A 21941-nucleotide genomic window follows, 5' to 3' on the forward strand; every position below is an offset into this window, starting at 1 on the left:
GGTGCTGGCGGTCCGACCGGCAAACAGTACAGCCGTCGAAGTGGGGGGGGGGCACTGACGGTACGCCAAAGTCGGCCCACTCCTCGCCGTTGGCGGCGGGCGGCACCGGACGCTGGACTTTCAGACCCCTAATTCAATTCAAGTCATTTTATTTTGTATAGCCCAAAATCGCAAATTACAAATTAGCCTCAGAGGGCTTTACTGTCTGTACACATACAACATCCTCTGTCCCGAAACCCACCATCGGCACAGGAAACACTCCCCAAAAAAGGAAAAAACCCGTCCAAGAGGGAAAAGGGAAGAAACCTTAGGGAGAACGTCAGAGGAGGATCCCACTCCCGGGATGGACAGACTACAATGGATGCCATGTGTACAGAATGAACAATGTATAATACATGAGACTATATGACAGAAATGATTCAAGTAATTGTGAGTAGTAAGCCTGGCGCACAGCAGGACCACTGCAGGGACCACCACCATCAGATAGAACCACCATCAGATAGAACCACCATCCACAGAAGCCTGTGGGGAGGGAGAGCACAGAGACTTAAGGAGAGGGTAATGTTGGTTTACGAGTACAGTAATATGATTAATATGTAAAATAAGAAGCTGAATTAGTCATGTGCATTAATAAAACGTGAATTATGGTAGAACGAGAGCGTGAGAGAGGAGCTCGGTGTGTCCTAAGAATTCCCCCAGCAGTCTAAGCCTATAGCAGCTTAACTAAGGGCTGGTCCGGACTAACCTGAGCCAGCCCTAACTATAGGCAGAATCAAAAGAGGAAAGTTTTAAGTTTTACTTTAAAAGAGCTGACCGAATCTGCCCCCCGGACTGAAAGTGGAACCTGGGTCCACAAAAGAGGAGCTTGATAACTGAAGGCTCTGGCCCCCAGCCTACTTTTTAAAACCATAGGAACAACAAGTAACCAGCATCTATGGAGCGCAGCTGCCTTGTAGGGCAATAAGGTGTTACAAGCTCTTTAAGATATGACGGTGCCTCACCAGCAAGTGCCTTGTAGGTGAGGAGAAGTACCTTAAAATCTATTCTTGATTTAAGAGGGAGCCAGTGCAGAGAAGTTAATACCGGAGTGATATGATCCCTTTTCTTAGTTCTTGTTAATACACGTGCTGCAGCATTCTGAATCAACTGGAGAGGCTTAAGAGATTTATAAGAGCAGCCTGATAACAAAGAATTACAGTAGTCCAGGCTGGAAGTGACAAACGCATGAACTAATTTTTCTGCATCACTTTGAGACAGGAAGTTCCTGATTTTTGATATGTTACGTAGATAAAAATAGGTAGTGCTTGAAGTGTTCTTTATATGCGAGTTGAAGGTCATATCCTGGTCGAAGAGAACTCCCAGATTCCTGACGGTGCTGCTGGGTACCAGAGCAATTCCATCCATAAAAACTGTATCACTTCGAAGGCTCTCTGGGCCTATCAGGATAACTTCCGTTTTTTCTGAGTTTAGCATCAGGAAGTTGCCGGTCATCCAAGTTTTGATGTCTCCAAGACATTCTTGAAGTCTTAACTAGCTGGTCCGTCTCTTCTGGCTTGATCGACAGATACAGTTGAGTATCGTCTGCATAACAATGGAAGTTTATGCGGTGTTTCCTGATAAGATCGCCCAAAGGAAGCATATAGAGGGTAAATAAAATCAGTCCAAGTACAGAACCTTGTGGGACTCCGTGACCAACATTGGTGGTCTTTGAGGCTTCACCGTTTACAAGCACAAACTGGGATCGGTCCGATAGGTAGGATTTAAACCAGCCGAGTGCAGTTCCTTTGATACCAATTAAATGTTCTAGTCTCTGCAACAGGATACAATGGTCTATGGTATCAAATGCGGCACTGAGGTCCAGCAAGACAAGAAAAGAGATGAGTCCTTGGTCCGATGCAAGTAGAAGATCATTCGTAATTTTCACCAGTGCTGTTTCTGTACTGTGATGCACTCGAAATCCTGACTGGAAATCCTCAACAAAGCATTGTTTTGTAGAAAGTCACATAATGGATTTGCGACGGATTTCTCAAGGATCTTAGAGAGGAAGGGAAGATTAGAGAGGTCTGTAGTTAGCCAACACCTCTGGAGCAAGAGTAGGTTTCTTAAGAAGAGGTTTAATTACAGCTACCTTGAAGGACTGTGGTACATGTCCTGTCAACAAAGACAGATTCATAATATCTAATAAGGATGTGCTATGGAAAAACTTCCTTAAGCAGCTTGGTCGGAATCGGATCCAAGAGACAAGTAGATGATGAAGTCAGTTGATCAAGGTTGATGGAAGAGAAGGCCTCCAAACAGGCATCAGGGCCCACTGCTGCATCCAAGGTTCCTACATCGGAGGACAGGTTGGCACTGGTTGAAGGCAGGAGACCATCAATTTTCTCTTTGATAGTCAGAATCTTATCATTGAAGAAGTTCATGAAGTCGTTACTAGTGAGGTCCAAAGGGATACACGGCTCGACAGAGCTGTGACTCTCGGTCAGTCGGGCTACAGTGCTGAAGAGAAACCTGGAGTTGTTTTTATTTTTCTCTATTAATGATGAGTAATAAGATGCTCTTGCGTTACGGAGAGCCTTCTTATACGTTTTAAGGCTGTCTTGCCAAACTAGCCTAGATCCTTCTGATTTGGTGGAACGCCATAATCGTTCAAGTTTCCGCACAGTTTGCTTTAGGTTCCGTGTTTGAGGGTTTTACCACGGAGCAGAATTCCTTCTTGTTGCTATTCTTCTTTCCAGAGGAGCAATAGCGTCCAGCGCCACTCTCAAAGAGCCTGTAGCAGCATCGACAAAATGATCGATCTGGGACGGATTGAGGTTCTCACAGGAGTTTTCTTGATCTATACAATGATAACTGCAATCTTCTATTCTCCACTGAACTGAAGAGCATTGCAGTTGTGTATATGAGCATATTTCACATGTGTGTGTGTGAGAGGGTATTGTGAGTAATGTCCCTCACGGCCCCTCATACGTTCCTCTCTGGTTTTAAACACTGGAGCAGCGGCTTTCCTGATGCTTATTCGATGTAGTGTGTCTGCTGTGCTGAAGGGGGACGGTGGAGTCGCGTTGCAGCAAACCAAAGTCTGCAGACTGAGTTGTTTGAGTCAAGTCTGCGCTCCTGCATAAGGAACTGTAATATTTAATGAAAACAAAAGTCACCCAGAAACCTAAAAATAAAAAAAGAGCCGAGCCGACGTAGAGGAAGTTGTTGTGAGTCACATGGCGTTTTTGGAGCATTCGTTTTTCATTCTGTTGTCTTGTATTTCGGAATTTGTCCCATTTTGGTTATTCTTGACAAATATATGTGTGTTTGTTGTACTTTTTAATGCTGTCATATACAGTAGTCTAATGAGCTTGCGCACATACGGTGTGTTAAACGGTAGTTAATGTTATGCCTGTAAAGGGAAACACAGTGATCCATTAAACCAGCGCGGAAAACCAAGAAGCCTCTAATGGATTTATATGGATGGATTTAAAGTCCCATTTTAAATTCATCTCATAGCACTTGGTTATTTTATTAGCTGTACTTAGATGTGGTGTATAGATTTACTTACATAATAACATAATTATTACATAATTTAATGGATAAGCTTTAAGTGAACATGGGGGCGTTTGTGAGCACAGAGTAGAGAACAGGGTCGTCGTGGCGCAGGGGTTAGAGGGGGTGTGCTGGGAAGCACAAGGTTGGTGGTTCGATTCCAGGCTGCCCCATGTTCCATGTCGAAGTGTCCCTGAGCAAGACACCTAACCCCTAATTGCTCCCCAGGCAAAAATGTGAAAAGCCATGGGTTTAAAGTGTAATGTAAGTCGCTTTGGATAAAAAGCGTCTGCTAAATGACCTGTAATGTAATGTAACAAGTTCTGACAACAAATCCTGTTAAACTTTCTGATTTGTACTTTTCTTTATTTATAAATTATTACTTTCAAGGAGCAACCTGTGGATGTTTTGAAGTATTTTTGCAATGTGAAATTGCAGTTCTGTTTTAGAATAAAGGGTTGTGAATTAAATCTTTTTAATGCTGCTTTTTATCAGATTCATCGATTAATCAGAAATAATCGACCGATTAATCGATTATCAAAATAATCGTTAGCTGCAGCCCTAACTCACACCCAGTCATAGTATAGTTATATCTCATGTATAACCGTTAACTACACCTCACAGGGCTCCACAGTGGGACCAATTTCACCAGAATTTGTACGACTAAAATGTTTCCCTGGTCGCTCTGGTGCACCCGTCCTCACATCCGCTGCCTCTCCACGAACGAAGCCTTTGTTCTCCTTTGATGGAACTCACTCCTGCTTGGATCGTATGGTGGTCTAAACCAATCAGAGGCAGAGATGCGGCGGGTCTTTGCCTCTGATTGGCTGTGGTCCAGATACTCCTGTAGGCCTACGCTGCTCCGTGCTGTGTAATTAAAATTGTGACCTGAACACCAGCGAACCAGACGAGGAACAATGAAAAGAAATGGAGCCATGGATGTTATTAAAGAAAAGTAGGCCTGTTCCCCCCAACACTCTCCCCGGTCAATGCTGCCACAATCGCCCAGACATGGAGCCACCAGTCTCCCCAGTTCCCGGTAAAGTCCCACGCCCTGGCCCTTCGTCAGAGATGGCATCCGACTCAGAGACGGAGGTAGAGCCGACCGAGCCTGAGCTAGCGACGCAAAATGAAAAGGAAAGAACATATTCCTTTAGTAACCAGCGCGCTTTTCACCTCAGTTTGGGTGACGGATCAAGTATATGGATATTTGCAGCAGGGGCGAAGGCTTTAATCACCTCTCGCTCTTTTGACCATACATGTGTTTGCCTTCACTGCGCATGTGGACAGAGCCCGGCAGGGAACAGTGCATGTGTGAAAGGATCAAAAACGTTTGGAACTGAAACGCTGAAAAACACAACATTTCCAAAACGCACACTTCATGCCGCGATACGTGTGTGACAATAAAGACGCACCAATGCAACCTGGTACTCAGTCCGTCTGGAGCCCTGCGTCACAGCTCCCACATCCTGGAGCTTGTCGGGATCTCCGATCCCCCCGAGTCGGTTGATGAGAAGGATCGCAGCACGTTGATCAATTAAAGTCAAAAAGTTAACATTTATTTAGAAGAGAAAAAGATTACATGAGCAATTCTCCGCAGACATCTGGCTCTAACTATTGCTTGCAAGCAGGAGGTTCAACACACCAGCACGTATCTCAGCGCTCGGCGTAATGACGTCTCCGAGCAGTGAAAACGAGTTTTTATACACATGTGAAGAACATTCTCCGTGCCAGTTACGAGAAGCTACAAAGCAGGTTGAGATAAGAACCCAGGTGAAGCTGAGGGCAGCACACACACACACACACACACAAGATCCTCCTCAGTGGCCGCTGCAAATCACAATTAATTGACATAAAGCAAAAACGTGGATCCGGAACTTTCGTACCGAATAAGATATGAACCAAGGCCATGAACATAAGTCCTTTGCTTTGAAGCGTCTATGACAGCGGTTCCCAAACTCAAGAATGCCGCGGCCCAATTTGAAATCTGAAAATCTTTTGCGGCCCGGCCAAACCTTTAATAACAACTCTGATCAAAACATAATGATTAATTGACCGTAAGAATTCAACCAAAATGAAACATCCGCGAGATATTTGCTTGCTTGCGAATCGTGAGCTTCGTTGCTCGCGAGGAGAAGTGAGGGGGCGGAGCCAGTCACATGGTCTCTACACCTGATTGGTTACAAACCCCGTTTTTGGATTGGCTGGAGTGATGCATTCACACAACTATAGAAGCCCATTTCCGCACTGAAGAAAGGGGATAGAAAGTCTAAATTATGAGATAAAACGTTGTGAAAACACAAACGCCACCTTTATGTAACCGTAGTGGAGCGTAGATGACAACCAGCTACAAGCATCATTTACCATCATTACCGGCACATTAAGACCGATGTGTCCAGCTCGCAGACCGGCTGGTGATTTGCCGCCATAGCAGTCAAACGCTTGGCGTCTGGGCGGGTGGATGGGGGGTGTGGGGAGGTGGAGACGGTGCTTTCAGGGTCCGATCGATGCCGCGAGGTGCGTCCGCTCCCGCCGCCCCCCTCGCCATCCACGCCTTAAATCTTCGGCTGCTTTTAGAATAATTCATTTCCCCGTTAAGATGGTTGAGCTACTGTAGAGAAAAGGGCGCCGTCTCTCGCTCTTTAATCTCATGAAGTGCTCGGCGAGAACGACAACTTTGTTTCTCCGACGCGCCCTGAAACAAGCTCCATATCTCACGCGCTTGAGCGCCGCTCAGCATCTCGCCGTTGTAGACGAGCTTTGGCATGTTTGGCAGAGCGCCTTGAGCGCCGTGTACAACCAGTATGGATCAACCGATTAACCAATTGATCCATATATATAAGGTGCTCCGGATTATAAGGCACTGTCGTTTTGTGAGGAAATTAAAGTCTTTTAACTGCCCCTTGGAGTGCGGACAATGCGGTATATTGACTTTAATACTACAAGAGGGCGCCGCGTTTGTTGACCAACGACAGGCGGACAAGAGCAGCCGTTTCCAGCGAGAGCCTTATTGTTTTATTAATCTATCCGTTCAAATTGTTTGTGCTTTATCAACTATTGTTTCACACTAATGTGCCACATCATAAATATTTAATATTAATTTCAAACTTTTCAAAATTGAAAATTAATTTTTTTATTTATTGACCTCTTGCGGCCCACCTGCAGTACCTTTGCGGTACCACACTTTGGGAATCGCTGGTCTATGAGATCGAGTCGACCACCCTCCCTTCTCAGGACACAGCTGCAAACTATCATTCTGTAACATATTGTTCGTTGCACATCAGGGTCAAACACAGGACACTGGAGACACGGCTTTAACGCAAAACAATGTTATAATATATTTTACCAGTTCATGCATCTCACAAGCTCTAGTTCTCAATGTAGACAAACTGACTACAGACGAGTTGCTCAAACAACTGACTCGCTGCCTGAAAAGTCCCAAAGTCACATCACGTGGATTAAATATAACGTTATATTATTTCCCTCTGGCCTTGCTGCCTGTTGCTGAGGTGAAATGCATTCTGGGATATTTGGCGAGTCACATCCGGGTAGTATGACCGTTCTCGGCCAGATGCGGACTTCCTGTGAGACTCTGAGGACAGAAACTGCAGAACAACACGAGCTTTCACGTCAGACGCCACAAAAGTCTCCAGTGAAACCAGATAAGGTCGCTGGTCGCTTTGACAAGAAGACACCGACAGGGTTCATGACGTCACTGTACCAAACAACCAGGGAGCCTGCGCATGCGCACACCTCAAGAAGTCAACATGATGACCTAAGACTTAAATCATAACTTCCACTCTTCATGAGAAAGAGGCGGTTTCACGTCTCACACATAAAGCAGGAGGTGAAGCGGCTCGGGGACTTTCCTCACTGCAGAAACAGCAGATTAAATCCATAATTCCCGTGAGAAGCGGCAGAGGTAAGACGTGTGTGTGTGTGTGTGTGTGTGTGTGTGTGTGTGTGTGTGTGTGTGTGTGTGTCTTTGCTGGCTCGCTGTGTGTTTCACAGTAACTCTGCAGGCTTTGTCTCACTCAATGATTCATAATCCACCGATTCGCTGCTGTTCTTTGGCTCCAACGTCCGCGAGCTTCAAGCACCGACAAAATGTTGCACTCGGTCCAAAGGTTGTGGACAAACCTGCACGTCATATGTGACTCTTCCCCACCAGCTAAAGGTGTGTTTGGAGTATTTTAATGTGGATTCCAGCTTATTGTAGTCAGGACTCGGTCGAATAAAAAAAAGATAATGCGTTGATGTATTTCATCATGATATATACCCTAAATAATGGTTTCCGGTACTGGTTCTGGTCCGGTTTTACGTCCACATGTCGATTCCACCTTCACGTGTTTTGGTTCTGTGAGATTAAACGTTCTTCTCTTTCCTCACATCTGTTTAAAAAGGTCGTGTTTATCAAAGTTGAAATGTGAATATGGTGGATAGAAAGTGTGGATTCATAGTTCTCACAGTCCCGACGTTTCCTGAAAGCAACACAGTTGAGGACACGCCCCTCACGTGATGCCACGCCCTCTAAGCAGATCAGGGCCAGAAGTCAGAGACAAAGCAGACGTCCTCTTTTACCCGGTAGTGATGGGAATTACGCCTCTTTATAGAGAACCGACTCTTTCGGCTCCCAAATGGCTCTTCTGATTTTTTTGGTGCTTAAATTAATTTATCACCAACAATAATGTAAAATTATGCGCAATATGAATTACTAATGTAAAAAAAACACTCTCAAATGTTTTTTATATAAATACACTTTTATTTATACATTCTACAGAGTGATAAACGTTTGTTTTTGCACACATTTTTTTTTTAAACTATTTACAAATTAACTTAACTAACTTTTAATTATTTTAAACTGTTTAATACTTAACCAATTTAAAGTGAAACAACATACAGAAGCTTACAGATTCACACAACAAAATTAAATTAAAATGTGTAAAACAAAAAGAAAAAAAAATCAGCATGCAGAGTTTTGTTCTTCAGGGAAGATTTACATTGAGACCAAGTGGCTCCGCTTTGAGGGGCTGATGCTGTTTCTTCTCTCTGAAATTATCTGCCCTGTTTTGGAGAAGATAGAGATTTTAGTCTTGCAGACTCTACATTCTGCATTAGATGGATCAATGTCATTGACATGTGTCCAGATTTTGCTGCGTTTCCTGTTGACACTCACTTTCGTAACTTTTTCGTGTTGTCATTCTGCATGCTGAGTTTTAGTAGCCTATATAGTGATTTAACATAAATAACGTCCTGATGGGCCGCTGCCTCCTGCCAAAGGAAAGCGCTTAAAAGAAACACGACATTTATAGGATGAGAAGTTAAAATGACGTCTCTTGACACGTTGTCTCAAGACAACAACACAAAGTGTCCCATGAGAGTTTTAGTGTTGAGGTGAATGAGCTCTGTGTGTTTGTCCTGATGAAGATAATAACGTGTGAGCTCTGCCAGCAGGTTGGTGTGAAGGTGTGAAGGTGTGGACTCTGCTATGAATCAGGCTGAGGACCCAGAGGACGGAGTCCCTCCCTCTGAAGCCCCTCTGTGTGGGGAACATGACAGCCAGACCAAAGCTCAGAGGTGAGAGGACCATCTCCAACTGTCCTCTACTCGTCCCCATGTCCCAACGTCTCTGACTCACTGACTCTGCTTCTATGTGTGTGACCAGGACCCATCAGAGACCAGGACCTGGACCTGGACCCAGCTGTGTGTCCATGAAGAGTAACCAGTCTATGGATCTTCCTATACACATCAAAGACGTTGGTCCCTCTGTTGATGCAAGGTGAGGGTCTCAGGCTGATGATGAGGTGTTTCTACCAGACTCTCTGGTGGAGGTTCTGGGTTTCTTGCTCTAGGGCCCTTCAGCAGTGTCCAGTGAGGGAGGGAGAGCTCCATGGAGGACTTGGTGAGACCTGTTGGGACTAAACCAAACTGACTGGTGAAGAAAACAGTGAGCTGAAAGACTGAGCTGTTTATTCTCAGTGGGACCAGCAGGACCAGTAGACCTAAACCACTACAGGGAGTCATGTGGTCCACATCCAGACCTCACGTCATGGACCTTTACCTTGTTTTGGTCTCTGTGAGGACGGACACCATGTGAGCTGATGCTTCATGATTAGATGATTACGTGATGATGTAATCTCAGTGTTTCTTTCAGTTCACATCAGCAGAGAGGAAAGTCTCCTGAACCCAGATGTTTGTCCATGAAGAGTGATGGGTCTATTGGTCGATATATTGACTTCAAAGATGGACGCCGTTCTTATGACCCAGAGTAAGTTCTTAAACAGATGAAGAACTGTTCTGATCCTCGGTCATGAATTACATGAATGTTTGTTCATTGTTTAACGTGTTGTTTCCATGACGATCCATCAGGACAGAACTCATTATCTTCATCTAACTCCAGGGTGTCAAACTCATCTTAGGTTTGGGTCAGATACTGTCCACTTTGATCTCAAGTGGGCCGGACCAGTAAAATCTTAGGCGATGGTCCGGTCGACGGGGGCCGTCATTTCCAAGCGGGCGCTGCTGCCTGGAGGAACGCTGTGGTCTAAAAGGTCTAACACAGGGGAGCCCACACTTTATCAGCTCACAAGCTACTTGTCATCAACGCTTCAATCCAAGTCATGGCGATCGTCCGAATAATAACAACGAGCAGCAGCGGTAACCAAGGGAACAACAGCGCTGCAGACCGGGAGCACAAAACGAATCCATGTAAAGAAACAAGCAACAATAAGTTACTGCAGACATTCTTGTTGGTTACCTCACTCCATGACTAGACTGTTGTAAAAGAAATGCGATTACTGCCTCTTATAAATAACACAAACACCCGTTTGATCGATCTTCAGTGTAAAACAAACAGAAATACAAATTAACACATTTTCAAAAAGAAAAGTGAAATATGTTCTGCAATAATATCGGCATGTTATTAAATTCATCCTCTAAACACAGCTGTTGCTTGTCAGATGCAATCAGATGGACGGTAATAAAATGCCATGATGCCGCCACAATGCGTAATGACGCTGATGGCTGATCTTCGCTCTCGAAGACGTGGCACATGGAAGGATTGGCGCTGTAGTGCAGCGCACCATCGGCCTGTTTAAGGGCAGATGGCGCTGCCTCGACTGCGCTGGAGGGAGGTTATTGTTTACTCCTGAAAAGGTGTGAAACATCGTGAGACACACTTTGGCGATGGCGCGCTAAACGCTTTTTTGCATCCACTTTGATGTCAGACTAGTTTTTCTTTATTTGGGTCCGAGGTCGTGAGGCTGCAGCGTTGCTCTGCAACCTTTTGCCCCTCTGGTGCCTTGTTGGCATCAGTGATGTCCACACTGTGTCCTCCAAAGAGCATCTTACTTCTCCTTCCCACCTCCCAATGATCATTTCCACTTCACACTGAGTGAAGTTACCTTTCTTCGTTTTCCTCTCAGTGTTTGTCATGATTTTGCAAACGATGAATATTCATTTGTGGGCGTTCCACAGACTATATATGGGCAACTTTGGGCGTGACATGAAGCCGCAAAAGCTGCGCTTCATTTAGAAGTGATTGTGATTTATTAAGGGAAAACTGCGTAGGACGTTTTATAAGTCAGGGGCCCCTGGTCCCTGGTCCCCCTGGTCTAACACATGCGCTCACTCAAAGAGTGCGACCCCCAGTGGACTGATTAGGAATAGCAGCTACTTTTATAGAAAAGCTATTTGTGTCTTTCTGTAATTCTCACAATAGTAAAGTCATCCAGCGGGCTGCAATGGACCCCCCGCAGACCAGATTTGGCCCTCGGGCCTTGAGTTAGACACCCATCATTTAACTGGTCTGTGTGTGTTTAAGTGTGAATCATTAACTGTAAACATCCTCAGATATAAACACAATGTTAGCTTGTTCCTCCACATCAGGATCAGCAGAGGTCACATCTGGAGACAGCTGCAGGCTTCTGGAGTCAGATGACTGGGACTGAACATGTGATTAGAATAAACTCAGTGCTCTGTGGACCAGCTGACGTGGTCTCTGGACTCCATGCAGAGGTTTGGACAAAGTATCGTCAGTAGACTCTGTGAAAAGGTCCAAAGACTAGTTTCAGAAGATCTAAGGAGACTTCTAGAGGTTAGGGGACAGACTAAAGAGGTTTGGAGGAGTTCCATAGGACTTTGTACCAGATGCAGAGGTCTGCACACGTTGCTTTTATGACCCACAGTAAGAACTAAAACCAGATGAAACTGGTGACTAACTGTCACTCAACTAATAAAATGTCCGTCATCATCGACAGTCTTCAGCATCTGGTTTTCATCATGATCCATCATGACAGATGCCAATATCTTTAACTAATGTTGTATTGGTGTTGATGGTCCAAACATCATGTGAGCTGATGGTTCATGTACCTCCACAGAGAGGACCAGGAGAGCTCAGAGGTTCCCACAGGTCCGTCTGCCCAGCAGCATCAAACACACCTGGACTCCATCTTCATGGTGTGTACATGAACAACTACTTTAACATCTCTCAGGTTACCATCATCTCCATACTGCACTTTGTAGACCAGTGGATTGTCCGTCTGTCCAACATGGACCTGATGGTGGCTTCCATGTTCTAGTTGGTGTCATTCATAGAATGTTCTGTTCCAGCTGCTGGAAGAGAACATCCTCACTTTTGTGAAGAACGAGCTGAAGAAGATCCAGAAGGTTGTGAGTTCAGATTACCCAGAATGCTTAGAGAAAGAGGATGAGGAGGTGCTGGATGAAGAGCAGAGGAGGAGCAGAGAGGCCGTTGTGAAGATCTCAGTGCACTTCCTGAGGAGAATGAAGCAGGAGCAGCTGGCTGAGCGTCTGCAGAGCAGTAAGAGGATTTCTCTACAGACTTACCATGCTGATACATGAGACCTTCACTAATGTCTCCAGAGATGAACAGAATATATTCATAGTCATTCTCTGAGGAAAGGACATGTTGAAATCTATTCTTTGACTCATTGATCTTCTTTGTTGTCTTCATTCAGGACTTCTTGATGCAGTTTGTCAGCGTGAACTCAAATCCAACCTGAAGAAGAAGTTTCAGTGTGTGTTTGAGGGGATCGCTAAAGCAGGAAACCCAACCCTACTGAATGAGATCTACACAGAGCTCTACATCACAGAGGGAGGGACTGCAGAGGTCAATGAAGAACATGAGGTCAGACAGATTGAAACAGCATCCAGGAGACCAGCCAGACCAGAAACAACCATCAGACGAGAAGACCTCCTCAAAGCCTCAGCTGGAGGAGAGGAACCAATCAGAACAGTGATGACTAAGGGAGTGGCTGGCATCGGGAAAACCGTCTTAACACAGAAGTTCACTCTGGACTGGGCTGAAGACAAAGACCACCAGCACATACAGTTCACATTTCCATTCACCTTCAGAGAGCTGAATGTGCTGAGAGAGAAGAAGTTCAGCTTGGTGGGACTTGTTCATCACTTCTTCAGTGAAACCAGAGCAGCAGGAATCTGCAGGTTTGAGAAGTTCCAGATTGTGTTCATCTTTGACGGTCTGGATGAGTGTCGATTTCCTCTGGACTTCCACAACAATGAGATCCTGACTAATGTCACAGAGTCGGCCTCAGTGGATGTGCTCCTCACAAACCTCATCACGGGGAAGCTGCTTCCCTCTGCTCGCCTCTGGATCACTACACGACCTGCAGCAGCCAATCAGATCCCTCCTGAGTGTGTTGGCATGGTGACAGAGGTCAGAGGGTTCACCGACCCCCAGAAGGAGGAGTACTTCAGGAAGAGGTTCACAGATGAGGAGCAGGCCAGCAGGATCATCTCTCACATCAAGACCTCACGAAGCCTCCACATCATGTGCCACATTCCAGTCTTCTGCTGGATCACTGCTACAGTTCTGGAGGAGGAGTTGAAGACCAGAGAGGGAGGAGAGCTGCCCAAGACCCTGACTGAGATGTACATCCACTTCCTGGTGGTTGAGTCCAAAGTGAAGAAGGTCAAGTACGATGGAGGAGCTGAGACGGATCCACACTGGAGTCCAGAGAGCAGGAAGATGATCGAGTCTCTGGGAAAACTGGCCTTTGATCAGCTGCAGAAAGGGAACCTGATCTTCTATGAATCCGACCTGACAGAGTGTGGCATCGATATCAGAGCAGCCTCAGTGTACTCAGGAGTGTTCACTCAGATCTTTAGAGAGGAGAGAGGACTGTACCAGGACAAGGTGTTCTGCTTCGTCCATCTGAGTGTTCAGGAGTTTCTGGCTGCTCTTCATGTCCATCTGACCTTCTTCAGCTCTGGTGTCAATCTGCTGTCAGAACAACAAACAACCTCCCGGTGGTCTAAACGCTCTAAACCCAATCCTAAACCAATGCGTCTCTACCAGAATGCTGTGGACGAGGCCTTACAGAGTCCTAATGGACACCTGGACTTGTTCCTCCGCTTCCTCCTGGGTCTTTCCCTTGAGACCAATCAGACTCTCCTACGAGGTCTGCTGACAGAGACAGGAAGTCGCTCACAGACAAATCGGAGAACAGTCCAGTACATCAAGGAGAGGATCAGTGAGGATGTGTCTCCAGAGAAAAGCATCAATCTGTTCCACTGTCTGAATGAACTGAATGATGGTTCTCTAGTGGAGGAGATCCAACAGTCCCTTAGATCAGGAAGTCTCTCCACAGAAGAACTGTCTCCTGCTCAGTGGTCAGCTCTGGTCTTCATCTTACTGTCATCAGAAGAATATCTGGAGGCGTTTGACCTGAAGAAATACTCTGCTTCAGAGGAGGCTCTTCTGAGGCTGCTGCCAGTGGTCAAAGCCTCCAACAAAGTTGTGTAAGTACAGAGAGAGTTAATTCATACATCAGAACTTAAATATACTGCCATCTTTTATACTTACTGCTTCTTCTTCATCCCTCTCTTCAGACTGAGTGGCTGTAACCTCTCAGAGAGAAGCTGTGACGCTCTATCCTCAGTTCTCAGCTCCCAGTCCTCTAGTCTGAGAGAGCTGGATCTGAGTAACAACCACCTGCAGGATTCAGGAGTGAAGCTGCTTTCTGCTGGAGTGAAGAGTCCACATTGTGACCTGGAGACTCTCAGGTAAGATTAAGTTAGTTTCTCTTCAATAATGCGTCTAGGGAACTCTGGAACCAGAGGATCTAATCTTAGAGACAAAACTTGGGGCTAAACGTCCTTTTTGTGAATTAATATCTGTGTTTCCATCACATCACGAGAACCTTGTAGACAAGACTTATTTACCACATAGTAGCTTGAAAATAGACCGTCTGAAACACAATGTTCTTTCACGATAAAACATCACATGTTCATCTTGTTGTTCCTGTTATTCAGGCTTTATGATGTCCTGTTTCATATAATGAATGAATGAAAAGCAGAGGTGGGAAGAGACTGAAGATTTTAATGTGTGTCTCTACAGTGATGATCTGCTGAGTGACGGTTGATTATTTCTAAATTGATGAAGATTCATTCCACATTTACACTCACTTTGTTCTCTTTCTTTCTATGGAAGGAGTCAGAAGGAGGATAGAGAAGCCTAACTTTGAATTTAACTAATAAACAACAATAAATGTCCCTGCCTCATCCTGATATTAATACCACAGTAATTCCTGTAAACAGTAGAGCACAATAAACCTCCTTGTTCTATGCAGAACAAAATAATTGTAAACACTTTCACTGAACATGTTTTTTCATGTTCTAACTGATCGTATTTTAGTCCAAACTCATCATCAGAGGATTCAATATAAATACAAATGTTATTGTTCTTGTTTATTGTTGTCTCTTCAGACTGAGTGTCTGTAACCTCTCAGAGAGAAGCTGTGACACTCTGTCCTCAGTTCTCAGCTCCCAGTCCTCTAGTCTGAGAGAGCTGGATCTGAGTAACAACCACCTGCAGGATTCAGGAGTGAAGCTGCTGTCTGCTGGAGTGAAGAGTCCACACTGTGAACTGGAGACTCTCAGGTCAGGATTCAATTAAAGTCCACTTGGTGTCTTTATTTACACCCATGGTACATTTCTGACTTTCATAAGATTCGTTCTGCTTCCATGATTTAAATCAAATATGTATTTTACAACTATTTCCATAAAATATGTTTATTTTCAATATATTGTAAATATTTGACATTATAGAGTTAGTAGTAATGTTATCAGGTTGTTGATGTACATTAGTGGGTGTTTAGTTGTGACTGGAAACCAGTCAGTAACCATGTTAATGTGACCCCTCTGTACCTGATAGTATCTTAGTACTGCAGTGACCTTCCAGCCCTCACAGCTCCCTCAGATCATGTGACATGTGTCTTATTCTGTGTGTCTGCAGGCTGACAGGCTGTCTGATCACAGAGGAAGGCTGTGCTTCTCTGGCCTCAGCTCTGAGCTCCAACCCCTCCCATCTGAGAGAGCTGGACCTGAGCTACAATCATCCAGGAGGCTCAGGAGTGAAGCTGCTGTCTGCTGGACTAGAGGATCCTCACTGGAGACTGGAGACTCTCAGGTATGAAGAGGCTGCAGCCACAGACCATCAGTCTGGTAGAGGAGGTAGAGCTGGAAACCTTTTCTGTGTCCCACTGTCAGCCTGGTTAATAAGACCCTGACACACCAAGCTGACCTCAAACTACCAGAGACTCATCAGACTGTTTGTGTCCCACATGAGACCATCAACACAGACAGAAGTAGTGAGGAACAGTAGCCAGGATGAGCCTGAACAGGGAGGAAGGTGATGAAAACCTTGTTTCTCTGGAGCTTTGTCTTGTCTCCACGTTATAAGAGAGGACAGTGTCTCCTGACACGTTGACGACATCATGGTGGGTTGATATGAGTCAACGTGGTCACGCTGCAGGTTTGTGGGCTCTTAACAACTCAAAAAACACTTGGATGTTTAGATGCTGGTCCTCTGCCTCCAGTGTGTGTTTGTCCTTTAGTCCAGACATTATTATTAAGAGACAAACAGTCAGAGAAACAATCTGTTCAAAGCGTCTTAATGGATCATCACAGGAGGAACGTTTGGTGTTCTAAAGGAGTTCAGCTTCACCTGCTTTTGGTGCTTTGCACTGAGTGACGGTTCCCTGGATGATAAGAGTGGACTTGTTGAAGCTACAGGTGACAGTCGGACACAGACGCTCAGTGAAGAACCAACAGCTGATGGTGGACCTGGAATTAGTATCAACTATATCGTAGAAATGAACAGAACATACCAAAAACACCCTCTCCAGATAAATGTTGCCATCCGTATGGCGTGAATGTGATTGTGGTTGGATGAGAAGTGTTGGGAGCGGCTAGGGGGTCGTATTAGGTTACTAGCAAATGAGGAACTAACTTATGGACATTAATAGAATTATTAATAATCACTAAGATACTTCTCAGAATGAATAAATAACGGGGCACCACCCTGAGCTAACAGGGATCAATAACCAATACTATAAATCAAGTCTCATAATTGATATTCACTCCTTGAGAGTGAAGATGTTGGAAGGAGTAAGATCGAGCACTGGCAATGTATGTCAACGGTCACCACCATATAAATGCACAAGTAAACACAGGAAAACGGTTCTTTAAAGTATAGCAGGGTTTATTAACTCATAGGAACACCGATCAAGATCACCTATAACTGCAACCAACAATCCCCATAACACTTATTTTAGACCTACTCACTAAACAAGTAAATTATGCTTGATAATTTAATAAACTTAAAGAAAAAACTGCATAAATCACGTCTCTCCATTAATGGGTTTTCATTTTGTTTTTACAAAAAGGGTTGGCAGCTCATCCTCAGATTGCTTCTTCGTCAGGATGGGGACCCCCTTCACAGCCCTGTATAAAGAGGGAAGGCTTTATTTAACCTACTTATGCAAATCATTTATCATCTAACGTGTTTTAGAAAATGTGATCAACTTTAATTGACTGCATTTATTAAGTAATTGGGCTTTTGAACACACGAATACTGTGTAATATATTTGAACTCGCCTACAATGGGAACAGTGTTGCACTTAATGGGAGCAGTGATGCTGCTCTGGACTGAAGGACGGCTGGCAGGTCACGAGTAAGTTTGCTGGTTGAGATGTGAAGGACATCACAGAGATGGCTGTCGCTCATTTTGGTTCTCAATCTGCTTTTGTTCAGAGTTAACAGAGAAAATGTTTGCTCGCATATGTATGTTGTGCCAAACAGACTGGTCATTCTTTTTGCGTGGCGTCGCATCAGAGGAAACTTGGCCTTTTCCAAGCTCCGGTAGAAGTCGGGTAGGGAGAGGAGCTGCATCTCGACGAGTTCTAGTTGCAGACTCTCTTCCACTTCTTCTGCATCCAGCAGGAAGGGAGTTGAGAACAGCTTGATTTCTTTCTCAATGACAGAAACATCTTGGAAGCGCTGATTGAATTGTGTCATAAGAGTTGTGATCACAGAAACATATTTCCCCTTTTTAGCAGAGAGGTCGGCCTTTGGATGAGCACGTTTGATTTCGGACAGCGTAGGGAAGTGCGCAAGATTGAAGTTGCGTATTTGTGTCTCAAAAAGACGAAGCTTCGCACAGAAAGTTGTGGTACAAGCTGGTCTTTGCCTTGTAGGCTCTTGTTCAGTGAGTTCAGATGACCAGTAAGATCAACTAAAAAGGCAATAAGGGAATAAAACCGCTTCAGCACGGAGCCGCGACTAAGCCAGCGCACGTCACAATGATAGAGTACGTCCCCGTATTCAGCATCGACATCAGATAGGAAAGCTTAGTTCTCTGTGGTAGAGCCCTCGTGCTCGAATTATGTTGACAGTTTTCACAACTGTGGTCATCACATCGCCAAGCTGGACTGTCTTGGCACAGAGAGCTTCTTGGTGGATGATACAGTGCAATTTTACAGCCTCGCCTCCACTCTCTGGCACCTTGGCGCACACCATAGATGCCATTCCTTTGGGCTCGCCTGTCATAGCGGGAGTCCCGTCCGTTGCAACTCCACACAGCTCGTCCCATTTAAGTTCCATCTTGTCAATTGCACCTGACACGGCTTCAAAAATGTCCTCACCCGTTGTTGTGCCCTTTAGACTCCGAAGATCAAGCAGCTCCTCCGTGATGCAAAAGTTATCGTCAACTCCCCGCAAAGAAATGAACAGTTGTGCGGCGTCTGTTGCATCTTTCATCACATGCAATCGAGTAAAAGTCAAAAGCACAAGCTTTATGTGACACTTGATTCTGTATGTTGGCTGACAAGTCTTCCATTCAACGCACAATTGTGTTTGTGGACATGCTCACGTTGTTGAATTCCTGCATCTTTTCCGGGCACATTATTCCAGCGACTTTAATGAGGCACTGTTTAACCAAGTCACCGCCTGAGAAAGCTTTCCCGCGGCGCGCTATGAGTTGAGCTGTTAGCAGGGTAAAAGTACTGTTGTTGAGCCTGCAGGTTAGCTGCCATGTGCTGGACTTTGTCCTCTCGCTCAGCAGCAGTGTAGGACGTGAAGGTCGGATGCTTGGTTTCGTAGTGTCGTCGTACATTGGACTCTTTCATCACTGCAACCGTTTCATTGCAAATCAAACAGACACACTTCTCCTTGACTTCTTTGAAGAAATATTCCTTTTCCCACCGTGTTTGAAATGTTCTGCATTTACTTGCTATCTTGCGTTTCTTTGGTTCTGCCATTTTGTCGTCGTGGAAATTTTTTATTTTAAAAACATTTTTTTTTTGTCAGAGCTGCATTAGGACTGCAGCTAGTGAGTAGCTCCACCTACTGGTCAAACTAAGAACTACAATACAGTCAAGGGCAAGTTTCATGTGTGGGCCACATTCCATTCTATTTTTATAATTTGCTGCGGGCCAATAAAAAATGGATCCCGGGCCGCAGTTGGCCCGGGGTCCGTACTTTGGACACCCCTGTATTAAAGCAACGAGGAAGACGACAGTCGTACTGCTATGGCAACGCTATCTGTTGCTAGGGACTACAGCTTGGACGAAGGAGGGGGGGATACTTAGACGCCGCGCGAGGAGATTCTGTCCCGCGACCAGCGGAACGTAGATCAGCAACGTGAATCAGGATGGTCGGATCCATGTGTGTGCAGTTACGGAACCAACGATGTGGCTGGCGATACGAAATGAAACCACAGGCAAACGGATCTCACGGCGGAGACCCGAGAAAAGAAAAGAAAATGAGGAACTATTCTGACCATGAGATCATTCAACAGCGTAACACAGTTGGCGCTTTCACTCTCTTACAGCAAACGTATCACAGCATCAGATCAACAGGGGACATTACGACATTTGCAGGTACACATTCAAACATAAATCAAAGGTAGCGGATTCGTTGATCCGGACTCTATCGTACCACGTTATGACTGAACAAATCAAATAAACATCAAGTTCATATCAACACGCTAAATTAGTCTGCCCAGAAAACCAGTCTTACTGTTTGATGGGCGTTGGTCATCAGCTTCCAGCTGACTGAGGACAGTTGAGCTCCGCGTAGGGAAACTCAGTGGATGAAGGCGATTTCGGCCGTGGGGTCCGAACTTCTCGTTGGGAACAGAGGCGGCGGGGGGTCAGAGAGCAGCTGTCTCTCCGGTCCTCTGGAGTCAACAGGAATGAAATCAAAAGGGAAAAGGAAGCGGGACGTAGTGGAGCGCGAGTCTTGAGTTCGTCCAGCGAGATTAAGACTGAAACTTGGGAATTGGAGGGAAAGAAAAGAAACCAAACAACGTTGTGTTGTCTCGATCTGTCACTAACGGGAAGTCAGGCGAAAGAGATCGATCCTTTGGCGCAATCTCTTCTTATGAACTTGAGGTCCATAAATAAATGTCACTGTCCTCGGCCAATGGGAGCGCTCGGTGTTCTTTCGTACGTCCTCTTTTTATGGCCAAGGGGGTCTGGAGAGCTGTAGGGGTCCTGTTATCAGCCCCTGGCATCAGGCCATGGGGGACCCCTATATGTTTGTGTTCTTCCTTTGTCCTCAGTGAAGAAACACGTGGTGAGGTTCATTAGCAGGGTGGAGGCCCAACAGAAGTATGAACATTTAGCATCCAGACACCCGATTGGTTATCTCCGCCATGCGCCTGCAGATCAGAGCGACGGCGGGTGTGAAAAGTGGTCGGTGGAAGGATCCTTTGTCAGAAGCCACAAGCCGATCTCAGTTGGTATTTAGCGACATGGACCCTCCTCCTCCTCATGCAGATTCCATGTAACGTTACATGAGGACCTTCATGACCATGAGTTTGTTGTTTTCTACCTTTATGGAGAATCTGCCACAACACAGCGACTTGCAAGTAGCGCAGCGCCTTAAATAAAGTCACGTGTGTCTTTATGCGGCTTTAGAAATGAACACAAAGGGATTCTGTATTTGCTCATAAAGTCTGAAAAACGGCTTATTTGGCCGATGTTTTGATAAGCGACCGAAGCCAGTTCAGTGTTTCCATCATTATAACAGGGGTGCCCCCCCATGAAGTAGTACAACGGGGAGACACTGCAGTCCACCTGATCAATGGGACAACGTGGACGTCCTCCGACTCGCCTCATTCAGCCTCACTGGAAAATGGCTTCTGCTTTTATGTGTTATAGTTGTGTGATAAAGTGTTTGCTGCCTTCCTGATTCCTCATTTCTTTCATGTTCAGGCATGAAAATCCCTCACCTTTTTTTGGGGGGGGGTATGGCAGCAAATCACTGTCAAAATAAATGTAATGTAAATCAAACATCCGCGAGCAAATAAATAAATATATAAATACATAAATATCTCTCGTGAGACGGACTTTTGAACGTGAACTTCGTTGCTCGCGAGGAGAATCTCTACTCGCGCTCGAAGGAGTTTTCTACGCGCTCGCTGTTGTTCTTTCTGACAGTAAGGGGGCGGAGCCAGTCACCATGGTCTCTACACCTGATTGGTTACAAACCCCGTCTTTGGATTGGCTGGAGTGATGCATTCACACAACTATAGAAGCCCATTTCCGCACTGAAGAAAGGGGATAGAAAGTCTAAATTATGAGATAAAACGTTGTGAAAACACAAACGCCACCTTTATGTAACCGTAGTGGAGCGTAGATGACAACCAGCTACAAGCATCATTTACCATCATTACCGGCACATTAAGACCAATGCGTCCAGCTGAAGAGATTCAGTCACTTGAATATGCAGAAGAATATGGAAGAGATTCCACTGACAAGTGCTACAGGCGGAATATGTGGGGGGACGGTTACAGGCCAGTGGCTTTCTATTCAGAATGTTGGTCCCTGGGACAAAACCAGCTGAAAACCCCTAGAGGGGAAACATCCTTCTCACCTTTTTCACCCGTGACCCGTTTTCATGGCTGCATGTCACACTTAAATGTTTCAGATCATCAAACTAATGTAAATATTAGACACAGATAACGCAAGTAAACACAAAATGCAGTTTTTATCATTAAGGGGAGAAAAGAATCCAAACCTAAATGGCCCTGTGTGAAAAAGTGATGAAAACATAAATGAAGTGAGGTTCATCACATCTTT

The 21941-nt window shown here is 45.2% G+C and overlaps 1 protein-coding gene, 1 long non-coding RNA gene and 1 pseudogene across 4 annotated transcripts in view; 2 read left to right on the forward strand and 1 right to left on the reverse strand.

The window, feature by feature from the left end:
• The window catches only part of LOC120814248 (dual specificity calcium/calmodulin-dependent 3',5'-cyclic nucleotide phosphodiesterase 1A-like), a 609273-nt pseudogene that overhangs the window by 560361 nt on the left and 26971 nt on the right, over positions 1-21941 (reverse strand). The window lies entirely within an intron of this gene.
• Positions 2924-4004, forward strand: LOC144390408 (uncharacterized). Its single transcript, XR_013454446.1, has 2 exons — positions 2924-3633; positions 3856-4004. It is a non-coding gene; the product is annotated as an uncharacterized LOC144390408 (long non-coding RNA).
• On the forward strand, positions 9202-20156 carry LOC144390275 (protein NLRC3-like). 2 transcript variants are annotated; one of them, XM_078096753.1, is made up of 8 exons: positions 9202-9313; positions 9689-9802; positions 11913-11991; positions 12145-12355; positions 12513-14316; positions 14407-14580; positions 15283-15456; positions 15812-20156. In XM_078096753.1, exons 1-8 carry the CDS (start codon positions 9246-9248, stop codon positions 16083-16085), a joined length of 2898 nt encoding a protein of 965 aa, XP_077952879.1. In that variant the 5' UTR covers positions 9202-9245; the 3' UTR covers positions 16086-20156. The 2 variants fall into 2 exon arrangements, with proteins under 2 accessions (XP_077952879.1, XP_077952880.1); XM_078096754.1 differs by lacking the exon at positions 14407-14580.

Source organism: Gasterosteus aculeatus, chromosome 21, assembly GCF_964276395.1.
Source record: "Gasterosteus aculeatus chromosome 21, fGasAcu3.hap1.1, whole genome shotgun sequence".
Lineage (NCBI taxonomy): Eukaryota > Metazoa > Chordata > Actinopteri > Perciformes > Gasterosteidae > Gasterosteus > Gasterosteus aculeatus.